Genomic DNA, 24,828 nt, shown 5'->3' with positions numbered 1-24,828 from the left:
ACGAAAATCATTTGGCAAGTTCTGCAACAAAATGTAACTGAAGTAGTGAAGACACCAATACACTCACACACACACACACACAGACACACGCACGCACGCGCACACGCACGCACGCACACACAGACACACACACACACACACACACACACACACAGACACACACACAGACACACACACACACACACACACACACACACACACACACACACACACACTGTCCTGAAGCAGGGCCTTGCTCCATGTGTTCTTCATTACAGAGAACCAGATTCTCGTCATGCGGCACAGAGCAGCTGAGCTAAATACTGCTTTAAATTTAAACACTTCACTCAACGTCTCCAGATCTGCTCTGCTAATTTATCAAATCCCTGTTTACACTGAAATGTTTACACATTGTTTTTAATTTGTGTAAAGTGCAATATAAATAAAATGCATTATTATTATTATTATTACATCATCCTCTACAGTCCGGCTCATCTTTATTCTTTTTAACTGTTAGCAGTGCATAACAGATTGCTCTCCTGGAGCTGACTGATAAACGTCTCTCTCTGAGCTGGGAATGGAGGAGCAGGGTCTGAAAACCCCCCTGATGGTCTGATGGGCTCTCTCTCTCAGGCCCCGTTTACACGAAAACGTTTCATCTGAAAAAGCTAAAATGCTGTGAAAACGCAGTGAAAAAAATCTGCTATTACACGGAAACGCTGATGGACTGAAAATGCTGTAGTAAGTATGCCAGGCCTGCAGGTGGTGCTATAACTGTCTTGTCCAGAAGCCGCTTGGGAGATCTCCACCAAAGATGAGTTGATGAGTCATCTGGTGAATTTGGGAATACTAAGTTAAAAAGTGGAGTAAAAGATGCACATTTTGTTGAAAGACAGTCAGCAGATACAGCAGAGTGTTCAGCACAAGCACAACATGGTGGTTCACGAGGATCGTAACAACGGTAGTGTTGTCCTGTTGTATGCACGCGCGAGGCAGAGTGTGACGTCAGCGTTTCCACTGAAAACGTCGGCTTACTGTTTACACGGCAACGGTGTCGGCAGCGTTTCAGAAAAATCCCGCTCTGAGGCCGTTTTCAAAAGTTTGTGTTTTAGGTCGGATGAAACACCGTTTCCGTGTAAATGCGAGGCTGAACCACAACAAAACTTTTGTGTTTCACCCTAAAACCGTTGTCGTGTAAACGTCCCCTCCATCTGTCATTAGGATGTATCAGGGTGCAGAGAGGACAGCCGTGTTTAGTGAACAGGTGTGAAGTGTGAGCGTGTATGTGTGTGTGTGTTGCACTTACTATGCAGTAAGCTACCAGGGCTCCCTGCACAAAGCCGGCCAGCACATCGGTTGGGTGGTGTTTGTGATCGGAGACACGGGACAGGCCAGTGTAAAACGCCATCATCAGCAGGGTGAACTGGAGCAGTGGGCGGAGCAGACGAGCACCACGCCAGGTGAACCTGGACTGGAGGTAAAACTGTGGGGTTGAAGAACAGAGAGCAGATCTAAAAACATCCTCCAATGACAGCATCCACCTTTGGCTCTGTATGTGTGCGTGTGTTTGTGTGCGTGTGTTTGTGTGTTTGTGTGTGTGTGTGTGTGTGTGTGTGTGTGTGTGTGTGTGTGTGTGTGTGTGTGTGTGTGTGTGTGTGTGTGTGTGTGTATTAATTCATAGTGTCAGTGAGGTCTAGACGGGATCACAGTCTTGGGCCTGACCAGAACCACAGAGAAACACTCTGTGCACTGCCTGAGACCCAAACACCACTGATTCATGGTTCAACATCCCCCCAGCTGAAACAACAGCTCCACCGCGGAGAGCAACTGGAACAGACACACTAACACACACACTGAAGAGTGTGTGCATACTCTGCCCTGTGTATTTCAGGAGTGTGTGTGTGCTGATGAACTCTCTGGCCTCAATCAGAGTAAATAAAGCTGAGACAAATGCTCCCTGCTCCGCTCGCTGTCTGAAGCAGTCTCCAGGGTTGAGGTAAAACCTGAGACGAGCCAAAACAGGAACAAACGAGTCCAAGGACTCCTCAGCCCCTCCTGTACATCTGTACCTCTCTTTCTCTCTCTCACACACACACACACACACACACACACACACACACACACACGCACACACACACACACACACACACACATCCTGAGTTTCTGCACCACTCATACCCTTAGCTTCCTGTCTCTCACACAGAGATTCAGGGACAGCCCCCCCCCCCAACTGTACCAACCTGTAGGCGTGGACCTAACGCTCCCTCACACTTCCTCTACGACACTCTGTCATTGTTCTGCTCTTTACAGAAACACAGGAAGTGCTCCTCCCATCCCATCCTCTCTCCTCCCTCCCAGGGATGTTTAGTCCTCGGGTTTCCTCTGCTGACAGTCTCAGGTAGTCCTCGACCAGAGCTGACGGTCCTTGTGTTTGACGTCATGAAGACGCAAACATCCCAGAGGTCTGGGGAAAGGTGCTGATAATCAGGGAGACAGCATAGCGGCTATCTTTAATTCAGGCAAAGACCGTGTTCGACTGGTGAAAAATGACTGGTGAAACACCTGTAGGTACAGCAGCTCTTAATCCCTGCCAGTGTGTGTGTCTAATCACAAAGACATAAACCTCTTTATGTGATCCGGCTCAGACAGATCAGGAAGAGGACACTGACCAGCAGCCAAAACATGAGGAGACACCTGCTGATACACTGAGCGCGCTCCAGCTGCAGACAGAGAGGAAACCCAAACAACTGAGGCTGACCCTGCTCTGTGGCATCAGGACCAGATACTGAGACCAGGACACGCTTTGCATGCTCTACGTCACATATCTGCTCCCAGCTGTCCTCTGCTGGTCCCCAGACTCAGGCCCCGTTTACATGACGCCAAAAACGGTTGATTCTGCAAACATTTCGTTGCGTTTTGGCCTTCTGTTTAGACGAGACCACGTTGCGTTTTCAGTGAAAACACTAACTTTTGAAAACGCTCCCCAGAGTGGAAAGATCTGAATCCGCTCCTCCATCCAGCTTCGTGTAAACACAGAGCGAAGCGTTTCAGGGTGAAACGCTGACGTCACTGCATGCGCACTCGCAGTTTCAGGTGAAGGCTTGCGCGCTCAGCCACATTTCCAGTTGAGCCATTCCGGTCCAGCAGGTGGCGGTAATGCGCGTTATGGTTGGATTGCCAACCATCTCACACAACAAAACGACAGAAAAAGAAAGAACAGAAGAAGTGACTTGTCCTCCTGGAGTCGTATGAACGCGGATCGTATGAACGCAGATCGTTTTCACGCAGTCCTCATGGAAACACAGGTGGCTTTTGGAAACGCAAAGGAAGAATCTTTGCGGAAGTCTCCGTGTAAACGGGGCCTCAGACTTTGAGGGCTCCAGACTCAGAGGGCTCCAGACTCAGAGGGTCCCAGACTCAGAGGGCCTCAGACTCAAAGGGCCGCAGACACAAAGCCCCATACTCAGAGGGCCCCAGACTCCGAGGGACCCTCTTGCACTGTCCCGGACAACAACAAACAATTACGCCAACAACCTAGTCCCAAGACACACAGAGACACAGAGACACAGAGTCTGGTGGTTTCTGCAGGAATCCAACGAACCCAGAGAGAGAGAGGAGGGAGAGGGAAAAATGTAAAGAGGGATAGAATAAGAGAGGGAGGGAGAGGTCGCACATGGAGTATGTGTGTGTGTGTGTGTGTGTGTGTGTCTGTGGATGGGGGGGGGTTTAGAAACAACAACGACCAGGGCTGTTTTAACATGCCATCCCCTCCTCTGGTTCACACCACACTGAGAAACAAACACTGGGACACACAAAAACAGGCTGGGCAGCATGGCTACAAACACACACTGAGAAACACACACTAAGACACAAATACACACAGACACACGTACAGAATGTGAGAAAGATGCATAGCTGTGGTCATAAACTTATTTTACAAACAAAGTTGATTTAATGACAAACAGCAGACACAGAAAAACAACACACCAGACCCAACAACAGGAAACATATCATCTGAACACACACTGAGCTCACACTTATGACACACCAAACGAGGACTTAGTGTCTGCCTGTGGTGGATCTGTGTTGGTGTTTGTTATCTGTGTGTGATCTGTAACCACAATGAGACAGACAGAGACACACTCGCAGGAAGTGGAGGGTCTTAAAATCACACACTGTCAGTCAGTCCTTCAGCAGAAGAGAGTGCCTGCATGTGTGTGTGTGTGTGTGTGTGTGTGTGTGTGTAAGGATTGGTCACTGATACAGATGGAAGTGAATCATCCTCTGTGATTAACAACAATAGAGTGAAAACAGAGCAGAGTGAGCCACAGGATCCATATTGGTTTGTGTGTGTGTGTGTGTGTGTGTGTGTGTGTGTGTGTGTGTGTGTGTTTATGTTAGGCTCTGGAGAATAACACAGACTTCAGAGTATTTCCACATCTCACACACACACACACACACACACACACACACACACATACACACACACACACACACACACACACACACACACACACACACACACACACACACACACACACACACACACACACACACACACACACAATGTACAGGGACACGGGCTGCAGGGACGGTGCCTAGAGATGACATGAAGTGATGAAACATGCCCTAAAAAAACTACAACAGGCGTAACTGTACTAAGCAAAGATCCAGAGTGTTTCAGATGGTTAGTTGGAAACAGGAGGAGTTTGAGAGGCAGCTCTTTCTCTGGGGAGTGATCCATCATCAGAGGCAGAGGCTGACATCTCAGGACACACGTTGGTCCCCTAAAGAGCTTCAGATGACAGGATCTATGCTCCCACTTCACTGGATGGATGCATTATTCATCCTGAGAGCGGACTCTCTTCCCATGCTGAGTGGTTGATTGACTCCAGCACACAGGTCCCTCTGATGAAGGACAGCTCAGACCATGGAGCCATGTGGCTGCCTTCTGTTGAAATGAAGTACCACAGTCTTTCTCCACCAGGAACGTCCTGGGTGTGGGCTTTTCTCAAAACACCCTGGTCCTCCTCTCTCATTCTGGTTCTGACTCTGGTCCTGAGCTCACTACAGCTGGATCTCTGTTCTGGGACCAGTGTGTAACTCTGTGTTCTGGATGCAGTACATCTTTCCCTCTCTGCTCTTTGTTCTCTCGCTACTCTATAATCAGAGGAAGGTTCACAGAGAGGCTGGAGAACACCTACAGGAAACTCTCTCTGAACGACAATCAGCAGCCCACCACGAGAATGAGACTAGGGAGTGACGAAGACAATAACACCATGAAAAACCAGGCCAGACCCAGAACACTACCCCTCTAAAACCTCAGAGAAAGAGAGGGAGGAGATGACGGCTGAGACACCTGAGGGGTACCATGCTCCAGCTGACCCCAGGAACAAAGGGAGAAAGGCTGAGAGGTGAAAACTAGACATGCAGTTACAGAAAACGAAAGAAGACATCATCCAGCCAGGAGAGGAGAGAAGAAGACTTTTCATGAGAAAGAACAATAGTCAGTTTGACTTCATGCACTGACTCACTAACCACCCACAGTTCCCTCAGGGATCTGAACACTGATGTGTGTGTGTGTGTGTGTGTGTGTGTGTGTGTGTGTGTGTGTGTGTGTGTGTGTGTGTGTGTGTGTGTGTGTGTGTGTGTGTGTGTGTGTGTGTGTGTGTAACTTACAGCCAGGTAGAGCATGGTGAACATGGAGAAAGAAGCATGTCCTGAGAAGAACGATTTCCTGAGAGGAGGAAGAAGATCTAGGTCATTATGAACATGCAATGTCGTCTGTGTGTCGTTCATATGTTGTTGACACACACCTGGCCTCCTGCACATCGCTCTCGTCACCTCTGCATGTGTAGTTGGTGATGTAACCCTGGGAGCAGTCAATGGTGGAGAAGTCTGGATTGCAGACGTCTAAGAAATGAGGTCTCATGCGACCCACAGACACCTTGGCAATGTCGGTGAAGGACTGGCTGACAGCACACCCGAACAGGAACACACCCATCTGCCAGATCAGAAGCAGCCATCAGAGTTACATGGTCAGTGTGTTTAATGTTAAACAGCAAAGTACCATGCACCAGATACAATGTGTGTCTCAGGTTAATCATAAAGTCTACTGTCTGATTTGTTGACTGAATACTCATATCAGTCCACTGTCAAGTCCACTTTTTGTACAGCAAGGTCAGTTTTTGTTTGGCAGCATCATTTTGTCTACATTGAGGTCAGTATGTGTATAGTGAGTTTAGTTGGTGTTTTGTGAAGTTAGTTTGTGACCAATGAGGTCAGTTTCTTTATGTTGAAGTCTGTTTTTGCACAGTAAGGTCAGTTTGTGTATAGTGAGGTCAGTTTCTGGACAGTGAGGTCAATTTGTGTATGGGGAGCTTAGTTTGTGCAGGGTGTATTGAGGTCAATCTGTGCACAGTAAGTTTAGTTTTTGTATGGTGAGCTCTGTTTGTATACAGTGAGGTTACAATGTTAAACTTGAGGTCAGTATGTGTACAGTGGGGTCAGTTTGTGTAAGGGAAGGTTAGTTTGTGTACAAATAAGTCGTTTTTTATACAGTGAGGTCAGTTAGTGCAAAGTGATGTCAGTTTGTGTAAAGTGTAGTCAGTTTTTTGCGCACTGAGTTTAGTTTGTGTAAGCTGGGGTCAATTTTTTTTAAAGCAGGGGTCTCAAACTCGTGCCATGGAGGGCCAAGAGGCTGCAGGTTTTCTTTCCAACCACAAATTTCACCAGCTGAATTCACTGATTAGTCCCTGCTCTCTGCTTGAAGGTGAGATAATTAGTGGAATCAGCTGGTGGAGTTTCTGGTTGGAAAGAAAACCTGCAGCCCTTTGGCCCTCCGTGGCACAAGTTTGAGACCGCTGGTTTAAAGTGAGATTAGTTTGTGTGCAGTGAGGTTAGTTTGGGTATGGAAGGGTCAGTCTGTGTATGGGAAGGTCAGTTTGTGTACTGTGAGGTCTGTTTGTTTACGGTGAGGTCAGTTTCTGTTTGGAAGGGTCAGTATGTGTATGGTGAAGTCAGTTTGTGCACAGTCAGGCCAGTTTGTGTATAGTGAGGTCAGGTTGTGTACAGTGAGTTTATCTTACCCTTACCTACTTAAGAGTCATGTATGTTCATTGTAAAGTCAATGTTTTTTTTTTTTATCTTAACCATTAAACTTATACTTAACAAATTCAAGGGATATAAAGTGTTTTAGACCTTATCCTATTTTATTCATCCAAGGAAAAAAGTAAAAGTTTAGCTTTTTATTTTCTTATGGACCTTATTGCACTTTCTACACACTTTCTTACTTTTGTTTTCTTGTATTGCTGCTATGACTCATAAATTTCTCCTTGTGAAAAAATGAGGTGACTTCAATTAAATTAAATCAAATCAAATCAATTCACTTCAATTCAATTCAATTCTACTCTACTCTATTGTATTCTATTCTATGTAATACATGACCTGCTTTGGACTTGAATAGAAATGTTTTTAGATCTTAGCAGTGGTGTAACTTAACGTGTTTGATGAACTTGTTTTACTTCAAGGTAACCTCACAGAATAATCTAGAGCCCTGTATGAGTGCAAAAGCTGAATGGGAGGTTTTAAAGGCTCACCTGTTTGTAGAGAGCTGCCACGTAAGGGTTCCCAATGAAAGACTTTGTTCCCTCATGGAGCTGATGGATCCTGAAACATTCTCCAATCACAATCTGAGAAGAGAGTTCATTCAGACACAGTCAAGAGAATCAGGTTTAGCTTTTATCAGAGTCTGAACTGAAGGAGAAATGGAGCAGAGAGGATGTGACAGGATGGACAGGAGGCAGAATGAGGGACACACACACACACACACACACACACACACACACACACACACACACACACACACACACACACACACACACACACACACACACACACACAACAGAGTGAGCATGGCCTGCCCTTCCCTCAGGCAGTGTAGGTGTAAGATGAGGGTATTAGTTATGTAGGTGATCTTCTGGTGGGCCTTCAATGAGAAATATGGAGAAAGAGGGAATGCAGAGAAAACATGAAACTCCAACATGTGATCTGAGTTGGATCCAGAGAATTTCTATCAGAGGAGCCATCTGCATTTAGGATTACTCTCATAGCCTCTTTGAGTGAGTGAGCAGGGGCCCAGGAAAGAAGCTCTCCTACAGGGAGGGGCTCTCACCAAACCATGCCCGAGGTGTGGAGATGTCAATCATATCTGCAGTCTCCGGGTATGAGTGACAGAGCCTCCACGTCTTTCCCTTTCCTTCCTTCCTGTCTGAGCACAATGCTCTGTGCTGTGCTGTAAATATTTACGTCCATCTCTGAGCCATGGAAACTCACTGCATCTGAGACATCCGCTCCCATTAGCACACAGTCAGTGTGTTTGTGTTTCTAATATTTATGTGTGTATTGTTGGACTTATTAAACACATCTCTCCAGCCCACTGGGTGGTCACTGCCAGGAGAAACAAACATGGTGGTGGATGGGTGTGATTGTAAGCTTAAGATTGAAGCCTCAGGCGGTGCACAGAAGTTTATTTGGCCCGTCAGCATTTACTTTAACCCTCCTCTCCCACATTATTCTTCTAGCATATTGGTTCCCACATGTCTGTTTGTCTTAAGTATTTAAGTCTGCGGCTGTATGAGGAAGTACATGGACTAATGATATCTGAAAACAGTGGTGAACAAGACAAAGTCACTTTAACCCTGACACATGACCCAGGAGAAGAGTAAATCATGGATTAACTCTTGAAAAGGCTTCCTCAAGTTAGCACCACAGTTTAGAGGGTATGACAACTCAGGTACTTGCCCTGGTGATGAACTCATTAAATTGTGCTGATGGAAAGATACATCACAGGTAAGCTCACCTGAAGGGCTTTGACTGTCTGGGAGACCCATCACACTCACAGTTTAGGATTTCCCACACAGAGGATAAACAAAAGCTCCAAATGAAGTCTGCTAGCAGTGTACCAAAGTGTGTGCCCTTGTGTGTGTGTTTGTGTGTGTGTGTGTGTGTGTGTGTGTGTGTGTGTGTGTGTGTGTGTGTGTGTGTGTGTGTGTGTGTGCGTGTGTGTGTGTGTGTGTGTGTGTGGGTGTGTGTGTGTGTGTTTGGTGTGTGTGTGTGTTGTGTGTGTCATGTGTGTGGCGTCTTGCAGGAACACACGCCGTTTATGGACAGACTCCATTGCAATGTTACAGAGTTTTTCCACTTCCTCTGACTCTGCCTCCTTTATTCTGTGGCTCCATGCACCAGCCTTAGAGTCAGGGGAGGACTGAGGAGTGTCCTTGTTCTCTTGGTATGAGAGTAACAGTCACCCTGAGGACCATAAAGACAGTGGCAACAATGGTCTGGTTGGGTTGACTAGCTTTAAACCAGAGCTGGAGCTTCAGAGACCTCCTGGGTCTTTGGCAGCTGACTGGGTACCATACTGTCATCCTGGGGGCCGCCCTCCACCTCTGACTAGCCTAACGCAGTGATAAAGCAGGGCTCAGAGCTGGAGTGGAAGGATTTGACATAGAGGACATGAGAAGATGAAAGGGCAGCACATAGAGAGCAGACTGTGAGGAGAGCAGACTGTGAGGAGAGCAGATGTCCGGAGGACAGAGCAGAGCGTCTCCTAGGGACTGTGTTGGTGAGATGGCTCAGAGAAGACTGGAGTCAAAGCAGCAAACAGAGGGAGGAGTGAAGGTCCACTTACAGAGAAGATGGCAATAAGAATGCCAACGCCACAAAGCACTGCATCGCTAATGGTGTCTCCCTCTTTTCGGGGGTAGCGGATGGACTCGTCCGAACAGTAAAACCCGCGCTGGTACGGCTTAATGATGCTAGTCTCAATGATCAGGAAAGGCAGGCTAGCTACAGGAGACACAGGGAAAGAGAGGAGCAGAGAGAGAGAGACAGGAGGAGAGGTCAGTCACCTAGACATCAACAGAGGAGGACGAGGGAGCACAAGGAGCACGGCTCAAGCAGGGGGTCATGATAGGCCGCAGGGGTAGGAGGGGCTCAAAGCTGTCATGTGTGTTCTTCGAATCAGAATTCAACGGTCATCTTGATTGAACCATCTAAGGCTGTCAGGGCCACAAACAGGAGCTCTAAGTGGACACATGCTGATCCAGTTAGGGTTATGTTACAGACTGTTATAGACTGTTGTTCTGCTGTATTATGAGGCATATCGCACAGAGAGATTCTGTATCTGTGAATCATTTCCAGTCCAAATGACGAAAGACTTGAAATAAAACCTTTCCTAACTATTCTCCCTTGAGAAACCCCCCGACCCCAACCACACACCCCCTCAGTGACCCCCTTCCTGGTGCTCCTTGTGGTTCGAGGGACTTACTGACACAGTGGGCAGTAACAGCCCCACTGACGTGAGCACGGAGGAGGGCACGGTGCTCCTCTTGTAGGGGTAGCTGAGGCTGGAGTCACTGCAGTACAGACCCCTCTGGTACGGACGCACAGAGGAGCGGTGCAGCACCAGGCTGGGCAGCATGGCTACACACAAACACAAACAGACACACATGCACACCGTACCCACACACACACACACACGTATAGACACATGAATGGATGCTTGATTCTACACACAGACACAGACACACACACACACACACACACACACACACACACACACACACACACACACACACACACACACACACACACACACACACACACACACACACTAACACTAACACACACCACACTAACACACACACACACTCACACACACACACACACACACACACACACACACACACACATACACACACACGCTTACTCACATAAGCACACATGAAGCTGAATCATGATGCTCCCTGCACTTACCAAAGAGCTGTAGGAAAAACCCATTAAAACACATGAACACTGACAGATAAGACACAAATAAATTCTTACACACACACACACACACACACACACACACACACACACACACACACACACACACACACACACACACACACACTATAACACACACACACACACACACACACACACACACACACACACACACACACACACACACACACAATAACACACACACACACTGCTGATCCTGTTGACAGACGGACAGACACCTGCTTACTGAACATTAGCAGACCACTTCTCTCTGACAGTTAATACACTGCAGAGGTGTGTGTGTGTGTGTGTGTGTGTGTGTGTGTGTGTGTGTGTGTGTGTGTGTGTGTGTGTGTTAAGAGGGAGTGAGAAAAAAGAGAGTGAGAGAGAGAGAGAGACCAGGGAAACATGAAAACATTAGTGTGTCTACACAATAAGTGTCATTGGACAGAGACAGAGTGTGATTGAACACAGAGAGGTGAGGAGAGAGCCTTTCAAACTGCAATCCTACCAATCAATCAATCAATCAATCAATCAATCAATCAATCAATCAATCAATCAATCAATTCATCAACTGAATCCTAAACTTTATCTTAACACATCTGACATTTTCCGAAACATGACAAACTTTATTGTAGATAAAAATTACAATGATTAACTGAAAATAAAAGTTTCATTTTTTCCTCCCTTTAGAATAGGTGTAATTTTCTCTTTTTTACATGGAAAAATTGATCTGAAACAGAAGTTAAGTTTAGGTAGGTGTTACACTTCCATCATAGTCAGTCCAATAGTTTTTTAATGAAGTGCCTGTAAGCATGTCAATCTGAAAGAAATCAGACCATGTTGAACTACTCAACCTCTGACTGACGGATACCACTGTTCAACCAGACTGGTGCTGGTGCTCGTTCCAGTTTAGTTCCTGACTTAGCACTGGTTCTTTTTGTTTCTAATGAAAAAGCTCAGGCTCCAGGTGCTAACAACTTGAACTTAGCAAACACCAACTCTTTGCTGGGCAAGAGCCAAGCACCAACTCCGTGGGGGGGTGGGGCTACAGTGACCAACGGTCAGTGATGGGAAACAATCATTCTTACAAAGGAAAGCTGCCAAGCGAGTTATCTGTTGTTTTGTTGGAGATTCTCATTCAGAACTTGGTTAATGCCTTATTTCGTGTTATTTACCTCCTTCACTATGGGAGGTCACTTCAGCCTCATGGTTGTACATTCACATTTCTCCTCTGCTCTCTGTATCGCGCACAGCAAAGATCTACCCCAATGTGTACATAGACACACTCACTCAAGCACTCACACACACAAACCCCACCCCACAGTGACACCTACAGGTGTGAAACAGACAAGACGTAGCACAGGTGTAAACATGACAGGAGATGACCAAAATGAACACACTGTTAATACACACACTGGTGTTGAAACAGCTCACAGTCTCTCTTTGAGGAAACGGACTCTCTCTGATCCCAGGGTTCCCTGGACCCTGAGAGCCTGTCAGAGTTTTCTTGAGCATGTGAACACCAAGAAAAAGAGACGGCAGCCCACCCACTGGAACATTTTAAACATCAGAGTGTGTGTGAATAAGATGTGTGTCTGATGCGTGTCTGATGTGTGTGAGTGCATGACCATTGTAGCTCATAAATGTGAAGAGTTAGAGACACATGGGCGTCCTGAAGACTGGCTCACACATGTGCATGCTCAGCCTCAGATTCTGTGGTTCATGAGGTTCTTGTCACAGTCTTTCTGACGTTTGGGTTAAAGTTTGACTCTGAACTTTCCCAGAAGCTGGGCTGTTTTCTGAGATCAAGTTTCTATCCTGTCATGAAAAACAGAGCTCTCCAGAAACCACTCCAGCTCATGGGTTTCTCTAAAACCTCAGAACACACTTTGATTCATTCTTGTGGACACACACTCAGACTCTCACACGCCTGTAAACATCCACATAAGACATCTGCTCCCACTTTAAAGAGCAGAATGTCAGCTCGGGCAGATCAGTGAGTGCATGTCCACACTGACACACACTAACAAGAGGAATAGGCTCTGATTATGAGCTCCCTCTAGGTGGGGGGTGGCTGGGGGGGAGGCTGTGGCTTTTACATTTAGAAAACTGTGGCCAACAAAGAACTTTTTAACAGCTTCTAAGCAGAGGATCAAAATCCTCTTTATCTCAGATTAAAGTCCCAGAGGTAAACTTCAGATAGGTCTGACCCTCCATCCAGACCTGGTCTGTAACACCAAAGAAACAAACCACCAGTTTATCTCTGACATCAAATTATGTCAAACTGTGTCCCATGTACAGGCTAGGAAAGGGCAACAATTTTAGAACATTCGAATAGTCATTAACATTAAAAAAATGGAATAGTTTATGTGACGATGGCTTTGTCCTTTCTGCGGCCGGTCGCAGTTTTGTGCTGGATGCTGAAACTGTTACGCATCAATTTTACAAAAAACAGGTCCAGCGGGACAGGAAAGTGCGCAGAGAAACCACCTAAAACATCCAGTGACTTTCAAAATAAGACAAACCGTGTTCAAGATCGTATTTAACTTGACCACCGCAACAAACTGGCAAAATGAAAGAAGCCAGACCAGGAGTCAACAGGTTTGAGGATTTAGAATAGAATAGAATAGAAAAGCATAGGATGAAATAGAATGGAATAGAACTTTATTTTTCATTGCAACAAGTGCAACAAAATTGCTGACAAAGCAAAACAAACAAGAAACCAACCAGCCAAAACAACAAAGAGGAGAGGCTCAAAAATGAGTTGGGAAGTGCAGCAACAAACAAAAATGAGCTGTCTGCAGATCAACAGTCAGCAGTCAGCTTCGTCACCCTAGTAAGTTTGACGGGGGGTAATCGAATAATTTTAAGAGCAAGTATCAAATCGCTCAGACTAACTGCAGAGACTAACTTGCTCTGCAGTTAGTCTGAGAGCGCGGTCACACAGGCCATCCAAATCGTGCCGTGCTTAAACACGATTGCCCCCCTGCAGAGCTGTTCCCCAGCTGGAGAGTACGGCCAGCGGTCACACTACCTCTGTATGAACCAGACTTTAGCAGGTATCACACACGTGCACAGCCCGCCTTCATCATCGTGAAGCGTCTGTTTACATGAAGCGCGATCTCATCAGAGTCAGCACAATGAGACACAGAGAGTACTGCTACAACTTTAGAGACTTTTGGACTTATACTAAGTCATTTTGGCCCGACACAGCCCTCTAACACCCCGCTACTGTTGAAAATGACTGTCCAGAGATGCACTCGCAGTGATCATACATCATGGATCACATGCGCTGTCTGCGTGCTTGTGCTCATAAATGAAGTAAACCGTGCCGAAGCCCACCTCTACGAAGCTTGCCGAAGCACGGAAGGGAATCGTGCATGGTACAGTTGCGGTCACACTGGCTATTCCAAACGTGCTTCACGGCTGAAGCTTAGGCACGGCACGGTTGGCCAGTGTGACGGCATCCTGAGACAAGTGTTCTCCAGAGGCCAACAACACACGGCTGCTGTAACGGACAGCAGGGGGCTGCTCAGTTCAGCACACTGCTGCACAAGCAGGTAACAGGGATCCAGGGGATCCACAGGAGCTGGGGGGGAGGTCAGACAGGCTCTGATTTAGTTCCTCAAACAAAGAGGACTCAGGTATGAACTGACCAGTAACCAATCAGGTATCACATTGTGCACTCTCTCTCTCACACACACACAAAGACACACACATACACACACACACACACACACGCACTAACAAACAGAGGCTCCTTCAGTGATGAGCCTCAGATTATAACTTTCCAATGAGGTCATCCATATCAGACCACACTTAATATTTCCCTGTGTACACTCTGTGTTGCCGAGTAACTTTGAACTCTAACTAATAAAGCTGATGGGGGGCTATTTCTCTAGTCCTATTCTACATTGTGCATACTTTTCTCAGCCTCTGACCCTGCTTCATATCTCTGTGTTGAGAATACGCCACAGTGGCCACAGCCATTGTTAGCACTTCATATTTGTGCCAAAGTGTGTCTGTGTCACTGCAGTACTCCTCCAAAACACAGAGGGCAGTGTGGCCTGTTTTCAGTCTCTAGGCTTTTACTTTTAACTCTTTCCACATGGACTCCAATCAAATCATCTAACACTCAGTTAACATAAGAGGTAAAGGACAAAGTTTCAAGAACTGTACACACAGGAGACATAATGCGGCCTAACAGACAAGTATTCCTGTTTATCTGCAGAGGTCACAGCAGGGCCTGTATGTGTGCTTATGTTTGTGTGTGTGTGTGTGTGTGTGTGTGTGTGTGTGTGTGTGTTTGTGTGTGTGTGTGTGTGTGTGTGTGTGTGTGTGTGTGTGTGTGTGTGTGTGTATGTGTGCTTGTGTGTGTGTGTGTGTGTGTGTGTGTGTGTGTGTGTGTGTGTGTGTGTGTGTGTGTGAGTGCCTGCATGTGTTTTCTTTGATTAATTAACTCAAATCTTTATGATCTGCTTTATCCTAGTGTAAAGTATGTTTGTCTGTGTTTGTCTGCGTTTGTGTAGCTGTGTCGGAGTGTTTTCCATAATGTATCTGTGTATTTGTGTGTGTTTGTGTGTGTGTTTGTGTGTGTGTGTTTGTGAATGTGTGAGAGAGAGATTATCCAAACAGCGTCTGTTTGATTGGCTTTGGAGTTAAATTTGGTATAGCGAGTTAGCACTGAGATTAGCAGGATGAAGGCGAACACGTCTGGTTTAAACATTTCCCACAGACACAAGGGAAATGAGTATGTGTCCTGTTTTAGCTCACACACACTCTGCTTTCTGCTCTTGGACTCTGAATGTGTGTGTAAAGGCAGCTCTCTTTGCAGGGTGACCATCACCTTGGAGCAGACTTGAAAGCTGTTCTCCAGCAGCTAATCTGTGCGTCACACAAAAGGTTAATTCCTCCTGACATGGCTGTGATTTCCCTCTCAGAGCATCACCTGAGAGCATCCTGTTTCCATGACCCCTCCCCTCCTGTTCTCAGTGGACTCTCAGTGGATTTCTAAGGCTCTCATGGCTGGTCGGGCAGAGGCAGACTGATATTGTGATCATGTTGAGCTTTAGAGCTCAATGGGGGGCGGGGTGTCTGGAAGAAGAGGTATTGTGGTGGTCTCTAATGGAGGATTTCCTCCTCCTGTTGTATGAACACACCATGTGACCCACCCTGACCACGAGGAGGACTGGGACCATGGAGGGAGGTCAAAGAGGGAGGGGTCTGCACTCCATAGACAGAGTCAATCAATCACTCTTTGTCTCCTCTTCTTCTGTGGCTTTTCTTTGCTGTATAACGGGTCAGAGAGCAGCTGTCTGGGTCTGAGAATCTACAACTGGAGAGGAGAGACCAAAGATTCTGTTCCACTTTTACACTCAAATACTTGTGCCCTCAGTTTGGGCTCATTTGAAAGCCTGTGAGGAGTCTCTATGATCCCAGAGAACAGCTGAGTGATCCTGTTCCTGCACCTTAACCCATGATCAGCTGTCACACTGTCGACGATAACACCAGTATGAATATTTCAATGATACAAATGTCAATTTACACTGTAAGGACACAAGGTATGACATTCACCACTGCATACACATCAATGTTGAGAGTGAGAGCAGCTCAGCAGGACTTTGTCTGTCAATAGCCCTGTTTCCACTAAGCAGTTTAGTTCAGTTCGTCTCGGCACGGCACACATTTTACGGCGTTTCCACCGACCAATCCCGGGAAAGACCCCCAAATAACCAAGGCAAGCTGTCCCACTTTTTGACACCCTTCAGTAGGGGTGCAAAACTAAACTGATCCAATCTCAGAAGGTGGAGCTACAACACTGCAGACCGTTAATTGGTCGAATTAATCGTCACTTACTGTGCAACAGCTGTTGCTGTATTCCTCCTGGTGGCACACAGCCTTCTCTAAAACAAAGCTTGATTATTCTTGATATTGAAGAGCCAAATGCCAATCACAAAGAAGACGAAAAGCTGGGTGTCTTCCATCGTTGCTCTTTGTTAACTGTGTTGTGTTTTCCTTCTTGGTTGATTTATTAGCGGGATGCACTGTGTCACGCTGCTATGGTGTCACGCTATTATGTTATGACATGGCTGTCGGCATCAAGCGAATACACCACCTACCACAAGGGGGCATGGTTGATGGTGGAAATGCAAACAGGACCCAGCTTAACCGAGCCAACCTGTAGCAAATGGTACTGATCTAAAAACCAGACAGCTTGGTGGAAATGGGGCTTATGTCTCAAACATACACACACACACACACACACACACACACACACACACACACACACACACACACACACACACACACACACACACACACACACACACACACACACACACACACACACACACACACACACACACACACACACACACACACACACACTGCAGCATCACCTGGGACCTCTGATCGGCCTACATTGCTAAAAATAATCAGAGAAACTGATATAATATTATCTGGTAGGTCTGTGTGTTTATTTGTGTGCATGCGCGTGAGTGTTGTATGTGTGTGTGTGTGTGTGTGTGTGTGTGTGTGTGTGTTTGTGTGTGTGTGTGTTTGTGTGTGTGTGTGTGTGTATGTGTGTGTGTGTGTGTGTGTGTGTGTGTGTGTGTGTGTGTGTGTGTGTGTGTGTGTGTGTGTGTGTGTGTGTGTGTGTGTGTGTGACAACTCTAGCTAAGCTCTTTATAGTCTTTTTTTTTGGATAGATGCCCTCTTTCAGCATCAAGTCACAGAGCTACTACTGTATATTCAGTGTGTGTGTGTGTGTCTGTGCTTGTATGTGTTTGTGTGTCTGTGTGTGTTTTCGTGTGTGTATGTGATAAGAGGTGCCAGGTGTTGTTGAGCAGCTCAGTGAGAGCAGCATCACATGGAGATTATACATGTTAATAATCCCACTCTTAAAGTGTTTTAATCTACATTAATCATCTTAATGAGCAGGTCACTTCCTTCTTGACCTTGTCCCCTAAAGAGGAACTAAAGCATGCCCTTTGAGGTCTTGACTTTGTCCCTGACAGGCTCAGGCTGTTACCCTGAACAGCTGAAGTAAGATGGATTTGTTTGTTGATGCTTTGACTGATCATGGATGTGATGATCTGTGTTTGTTTGTTTATGCAAGAGGTCAAAGGTTATGATGTAACAATGACAGGGTGTCATAAAGAAGCATACATGACATAGACAACACTATATCACTGCGAACTGTTTGTGTGCGTGTGTGTGTGTGTGTGTGTGTGTGTGTGTGTGTGTGTGTGTGTGTGTGTGTGTGTGTGTGTGTGTGTGTGTGTGGCTATGTGGTTGTCAGGTGTCTGCCATTACGTCCAAAATAAAACACAAACAACTCTGAGTTTAGAATATTTTTGATAAATTAAAAAAAATACAGTATCAAAAGTGCACAATAAAACAAACAACTGTCAAAGTTGAGGTATTTTTAACATAAACTGAAGCACAAAATAAAACAGTTAAGCTGTTAAGTCTCCCTGGTTCATTCATGTTGTCTTAACAGGACCTGACGCACATTAACCATGGTGTTAAACTGCAGCAATTAGCAGCAACTAGTGGCAAGGAGGACTTGCTCAACATAAGATTTTCCTGCCTAGAGTATCTGCAGCCTTCACCGAGTACCAATACCTTAAAGAAAAGGCTGGTATCAACCTGATACAGATACCTGGTATGGGTACTCACCCATCCCTACTTCAGACACAATCACACAGTCAGATGAACAAACACACAAACTATCAATCACACATGTACACTGATACAGATGTATTCTCTCTGTTCAAGCTGCTGATGTGTCTATCTTATACTCAGAAACACACACGGGCACACACACGGGCACACACACACACACACACACACACACACACACACACACACACACACACACACACACACACACACACACACACACACACACACACAGAGGAGTGGCTGAGGTCAGCAGAGTGCTGTGCAGAGTGAATCCCTGTCCCCTGTTTGAATGCAGCAGAGACTGGGGGCCGCTGGCTGCAGCATGTGCTTACTCAGAGAGATTTTGTTTAGGAGAATAAATGCTTTTTACTCAGGCATCTGTCTGCATGCTCTCTGTAGGACACCTGTGAAGGCCCCTGAGAGCTGCTGCTGCTGGCCTCAAGGCACACAGGGAGGGATGTTTACTCCAACCGAGGCAGCAATCCAAAGACTACGTCCAAAAACCTGCAGTTTTCTGGGTGTCCACTAGAGTCTGTCTCCAGCTGTGAGTCAGTCCCCATAGAGCTCTATGTCTACAGTCTGGTGCAAAACCAGTAATGCTGCGTTCCATTTACATTGTGACTGGAAAGTGGGGAGTAGGAATGACGTCATCTCCGAGTTAAAAGCGTTTCAGTTGCTAAGTAGGGCAAACTTGTCATCACAGCAATATTTCTCTATATAATCATTGAATGATGCTATGCATATGGCTGATTTATTGTGAAAAACACAAGTCAGAAATGCTAAAATAAAAGAAAATTGTCATTTAAAGGAGCTGCGCAGCGGACTTCTTCACAGCGGCAGCTGCTTGCTGTTGTTCAACTTCCGTTTAAAGCATGAACATAAAGTAAAATCACTATCTAATCAGTCACAAGCGGATTGACAGGCAGGAAGCAATTTACAAAGGAGATAATATTGATTTATCCACAACATCAAACTTTTACAGTTTTGAAATATACTAAAATTCTGTGGTGGTAAGGAGCGCCCATTTGCGCATTTGCACAGTGTGTGCTTGAGTGTGTGTGTGTGTGTGTGTGTGTGTGTGTGTGTGTGTGTGTGTGTGTGTGTGTGTGTGTGTGTGTGTGTGTGTGTGTGTGCGCGCGTGTGTGTTGGTGTTCTATAATCCTAAAGAAAAATACCCAATGGCCGGACTCAATGTTAATCATTTAATCAATAAATGAAACCCCTGCGGGAAATACGCACAGGCGGCCTGTGCGTATTTCCCGTTCCAAAATAAATCACAACCAAAATAAAACAATAATCTCAATGTCCATAAAACCAAAATCATGAAAAGCTCCCAACTAATAAAAAAATACAAGCCGTCCGTCTTCACACTATTTTAACAGTATCCTCTTAAGTCCGTAACACAAAACAACGTTACTCCACAAGAAATGAAAGATAAATCCTCAAGGAAGAAAAATGGTAGCCCAAAACAGGCAAGTGAAAGCCAGGTTACCAGCGTCCGTTCAGATCCTAGTGCACAGTTTGGTACAAAGCTATTGGTACGAAGCCATCCACGCAAGGATCTAGCTGGAGACTGTTCGGTAATAAAAGTAACCTGCGCCCCAGGCGTAAACCTCCGATCGTTGCTGAAAAAAGTTGGTCTGGAGCCCTGGTGTCATCTCATTCAGATGAAGCAAGAAATGATGGCATGCTAGGCTAGGCTACATCTTTGCCACAGACTACACTTTACTTCACTATTTTCTGCTATTACTGCACATTTTTTGAACTCACCAGAACAACCTAATGTCCGCTAAAAAGGCGGACATTAAAAAGAATAGGATAAGACCAAACACAGTTTATGAGTTTTTCTGTATCATTGACAGAACTGGGAACCGGAGTTACATGCGTTGTTCCTTAGGGCCCTCTCGGTCGAAGGACATCTCTATCTGATTGGTTGCCACCGTTTTCCGCTGAACTGCGTCAGAGCTAATTACCATAAAGTTGACCGAGGCTCAACTTCTCATCTGGTGCCCCTTCTGACGCTTTAGCTGCTTTAGCCGCTCAGGACGCTTTGGCTGCTCAGGACGCTGGGCTCTCATTGAAAATGAATGAACTTTCGGTGTGCTTGCCGCTTTTGCCTCTTTTGCCTCTTTTGGTGTGAACGCACAGTTACTCTCTGGCCTGAGTATGTGGTGTTCAAGCCTTTTGGAAATTTTTTCATATCAGACAGATAGTCTGTCTGTCTGTATCCTTAATTGAACTAACCGACCAGAAAAGGGCTGACACACAATTTATACACACCTACATATAATACTATCTAAACTCCAACACTGACAGGCAGCCAGCTGTGCTTGTTTGTTGTTAGACTAACAGACTTTTTCAGGTGACACACATCACACAATGAGATCGAGGCCCCGTTTCCACGACAACAGTTCACCCGAAGACACAAAAACACAGTGAAAACGCAGTGAATAAAGACCAGTGTTTACACAGAACGCTATGGGACTGAAAACACTATGGTCAGCATGCTAGGCCTGTAGTTGGCGCTATAACTGTCTTGTCCAAAGCAGCTTTTGGTGGATCTCCACTGAAGTAGAGTTGGGCCGGTCATCTGGTGTATTGGTGAATGCTAATAGCAGGAGTGGAACAGATGCACATTCTGTTGAAAGACAGTCAGCAGATGGATCAGCACAAGCTCCACTTGGTAGTCCACGATGATCCTGACAACTGTTGCACTGTTGTATGCACTTAGGCAAAGCAGAGCATGATTTCAGCACTTCCACTCACTGAAAACGCAAGTGTACTGTTTAGACGTCAATAGTGGCTGCAGCTATGCAGAAAAAAATCCACTCTGGGGGCCATTTTGAAAAGTTTGCGTTTTGAGTCAGCTAAAACACTGTTTCTGAGTAAACTCGAGGCAAAAATGTAACAATACTTTTGTGTTTCACCCTAAAATTGTTGTTGTGTAACAGCCCCTGAATTCATCCTCAGCTGCTCCTGTGAAAGGAAACCTGAGCAGAGCCTGGAGGCCATAGTAGCCTACCTGGGTACCTGCATAGGAGTTCCTCTGTTGTTGCCATAATGGCATTATCAGCCCCACCCCCTTGTTATCAGGCCCAGCTGCAGAGGAGAACCCTCTGGAGTCTTTGAAACCTGAGCCTCTTATTACTTTCCCTCACGCTCTTTCCCCCTCTGCTCACCTCTGCTCACCTCCTGCTTATTCAGAGACAAAGGGTGTTAAACTGGAGCTGTAGTGTGACTGTTCTGCAGGATGTTCTCTAGATGCGTGTGTGTGTGTGTGTGTGTGTGTGTGTGTGTGTGTGTGTGTGTGTGTGTGTGTGTGTGTGTGTGTGTGTGTGTGTGTGTGTAAACAGCCAGGGCTCAGTGACTGAGGGACAGATAAGACCCACGCTAACAAATATGCTGAGCTGATTACTGCACCTCAGCTCTCAGGACAGCTCCAGCAGTTGTAAAACTGTAACTGAGGAGGAGGAGAAGAAGAGCTCTCATCTTCACCTCACTCCTCTCTCCCTCCCTGTCCTCTCCTTCCTATTGCTGCTCGTTACCCCAAACAAAAAGAGCTCAGATGCATCAAAAGAGGCATTGTTCTCAGAGAAACAGTGAAATCTCCATGACCCCCAACCCAAAGCTCTCCCTTCCCACACTCACACACACACACACACACACACACACACACACACACACACACACACACACACACACACACACACTAACACAGACACACACACACACACACACATGCACGCACGCACGCACGCGTGCGCACACACACACACACACGACTGTAGAGAAAGTGACAGACAGAGGAGCCTGTGTCACAGCAGGGAGGAGGCCCAGAAGAGGACAGTGTGCTGTAATGAGGCCAGCCGGCTGTGATAGAGTAAAGATCATCTGCTGCTCCTGCTCTCATTTACATCAGACACAGGGAGCATTGTCTGCTTCTAAAGCTCCTGATCTCAGGAAAACAACAGGCTCTGTAATAAAGTGCTGCTCCTCTACAGAAAACTGAGTCAGAGTGCGTTTTAGCACTCATCTTAGGCATTAGGAGCTGAAAACGGAAATACAGTGTCACAGAGAGCACTCACATCATTCTACAATAGGGTCCAAGCCCTGTAATCAAGACTGATACAAAACAGAAAGCTGTGAGAGCTAACCTCAGATGACAGATAACAGAGCTAAAATAGGGTGCTAACAGAGAGAGCTAACATAAAGAGAGCTAACAGATAGAGCTGAAAGAGAGTAAAACATAGAGAGAGATAACAGAGTGTTAACCGGGAGTGCTAACAGAAGAGCACAAACAGAGAGTGCAAACAAATTGCTTACAGAGAGCTAAGCTCACAGAGAGTGCTTACAGAGAGTGCTAACAGAGAGCTGACTTAAAGAGCTAATAGACAGAGAGCACCAACAGAGAGAGCCAACTAGAAGGCTAACGGCGAGGAGTCACTGCAGAGTAAATGGCCGCCATCGACTGTTCGTCACTTTTTATTTTGGACTATCAGAGATGAGTGTGTCTGACAGGGTTAAGAGACCCAGTCACATCAGTCAAGCAGGAACCACACAAACATAAACACACCCTAACCAACCCATGCACACAAACAACTAGCCACAGATGCCTCAGACATACAAGTCACACACACTCTTCCTGCAGGGCATATTGTCCATCTACTGACAACTTACAACCATGCACACAGAGACACACTCATTCGTTCAGGCACACACAGCCATACACCCACAGTCTTGGAGGGTTTGTATTGCACTAGCTGTGGAACGGGCAGCGTGGAACAGGCACATGGCCTGAGGCTGCAGATTACATTCAGTGAAGTACACAGAGTTATCACTGTGGCTCCTTCGATCCAAATAGGATCTGTAGACTGAGCACATATTCTCCTGTGTGTGTGTGTGTGTGTGTGTGTGTGTGTGTGTGTGTGTGTGTGTGTGTGTGTGTGTGTGTGTGTGTGTGTGTGTGTGTGTGTGTGTGTGTGTGTGTATGAAGCTCTCAGCTGTTTGTGTGTGAACGGGATATGTCACACAGAGAGCTGCAGGCATGCGCCCTATGAGAGTCTATTTTCTGTCTGACCTTTGACCTACGGTTACAAACAAGAGAACAGGCTGACACAGAGCAGCAGCAGCAGCAGCTCTCAAGATAGAAAATAACATTAACATCCCATCACAGATTAGAGATGTAGAGTGAGACACAGCGTGGAGCTGTGTGAGGATGCTGCTGCACCACTGTGACCTGCTGACAAACGTGAGAAAGAAAGAGAAATCTCTAAGCAGCTCGACCTGTGAGTCTCAACCAACGATGCCTGTAACACGCTACTCAGGAAAGCGTTCCTCTGATTTGATTACTTTTTTCAGTAACGACTAATACAACGCGTCACTATTTCCAGTAATCACATTAAAGTTACTTATCCAAGTAAATGTGCGTCACTATTTTTTTCATTTTTCTTGTAAAAATCTATATGCTTTTTCTTGCGTCTCAGGGAGATGCGAGAGTTGTTTCCAGCATGAGGACACCTCGTGTAATATCAGCCAGCTTAATATGACAGGATTAACATTCATTGTACACTCTGTGCTGGCAGTTTGTTTAAGATCCTCAACAGAAACTTTTAGGAATCTATCAGAGATCAGCACACTGCGGCCATAAATGCCTGAGAAGTTGTTTGACTTTTACCTTTGGGAAAGGTGAGTCCTGTCTTTCACTGTTACTCCCTCTATTCCATCAAGTGAACCCTCCGTTTAGCATAAATCCATTCTTAATGAGGAAACATAACACAGGCTACATGCAACAAGGTACCAGTTGACAAGCAGGGGCGTGCCCAGACTTTTCAGGGGCCATTAACACAATAGCAGTTTTAGGGTGAAACGCAAAAGTATTGTTGCATTTCAGCCTCATGTTTACATGGTAGCAGCGTTTTAGCTGACCCACTACGCAAAATTAAAAAAAATAGCCTCTGGAGCTGATTTTTTCTCAAACACTGCCGACAGCGTTGACATCTAAACAGCACGCCACAGCGTTCTCAGGTGACATCAGGCTCTGCTTCGGGCAAGCGCACAGCATTGTTAAGATTGTCATGGACTACCATGTTGTGCTTGTGCTGATCAATCTGCTAAAACTGCTGACTGTCTTTCAACGATGTGCATCTGTTCCACTTCTGATCTTAGCATTCACTGATATACCAGATGATCAACCCAACAACCCAAGTGGAGATCTACTAAAAGGCACTTTGGAAAACAGTTGTAGCGCCACCTACAGACCTAGCATTCTTGCAGCCTGTTCCGTCCCTCAGTGTTTCTGTGTAAACACAGATTTTTTTTCACTGCGTTTTT

At 46.0% G+C, this 24,828-nt stretch overlaps 1 protein-coding gene across 2 annotated transcripts in view; it reads right to left on the bottom strand.

Moving 5' to 3' along the window:
• plpp3 (phospholipid phosphatase 3) overlaps positions 1–24,828 on the bottom strand; it is a 43,494-nt gene that overhangs the window by 8,619 nt on the left and 10,047 nt on the right. The window contains exons 2-6 of one of the 2 annotated variants that reach the window (XM_074668888.1): positions 10,310–10,464; positions 7,578–7,670; positions 5,796–5,983; positions 5,659–5,716; positions 1,286–1,462 (exon numbers count right to left, since the gene is read on the bottom strand). In XM_074668888.1, the coding sequence (XP_074524989.1) occupies positions 1,286–1,462; positions 5,659–5,716; positions 5,796–5,983; positions 7,578–7,670; positions 10,310–10,464 (671 nt within the window). Of the gene's footprint in view, positions 1–1,285; positions 1,463–5,658; positions 5,717–5,795; positions 5,984–7,577; positions 7,671–9,670; positions 9,829–10,309; positions 10,465–24,828 lie in introns of both variants that reach the window. The other variant, XM_074668887.1, reaches the window with a different exon arrangement.

The sequence above is a fragment of the Halichoeres trimaculatus genome, unplaced genomic scaffold (assembly GCF_033239565.1).
Source record: "Halichoeres trimaculatus isolate MK-OKI-2021-1 unplaced genomic scaffold, fHalTri1.1 fHalTri1_scaffold_4, whole genome shotgun sequence".
In the NCBI taxonomy this organism is placed as follows: Eukaryota; Metazoa; Chordata; class Actinopteri; order Labriformes; family Labridae; genus Halichoeres; species Halichoeres trimaculatus.
Note: the sequence above shows the minus strand (reverse complement) of the source record. Positions and strands in the feature narration are given on the sequence as shown.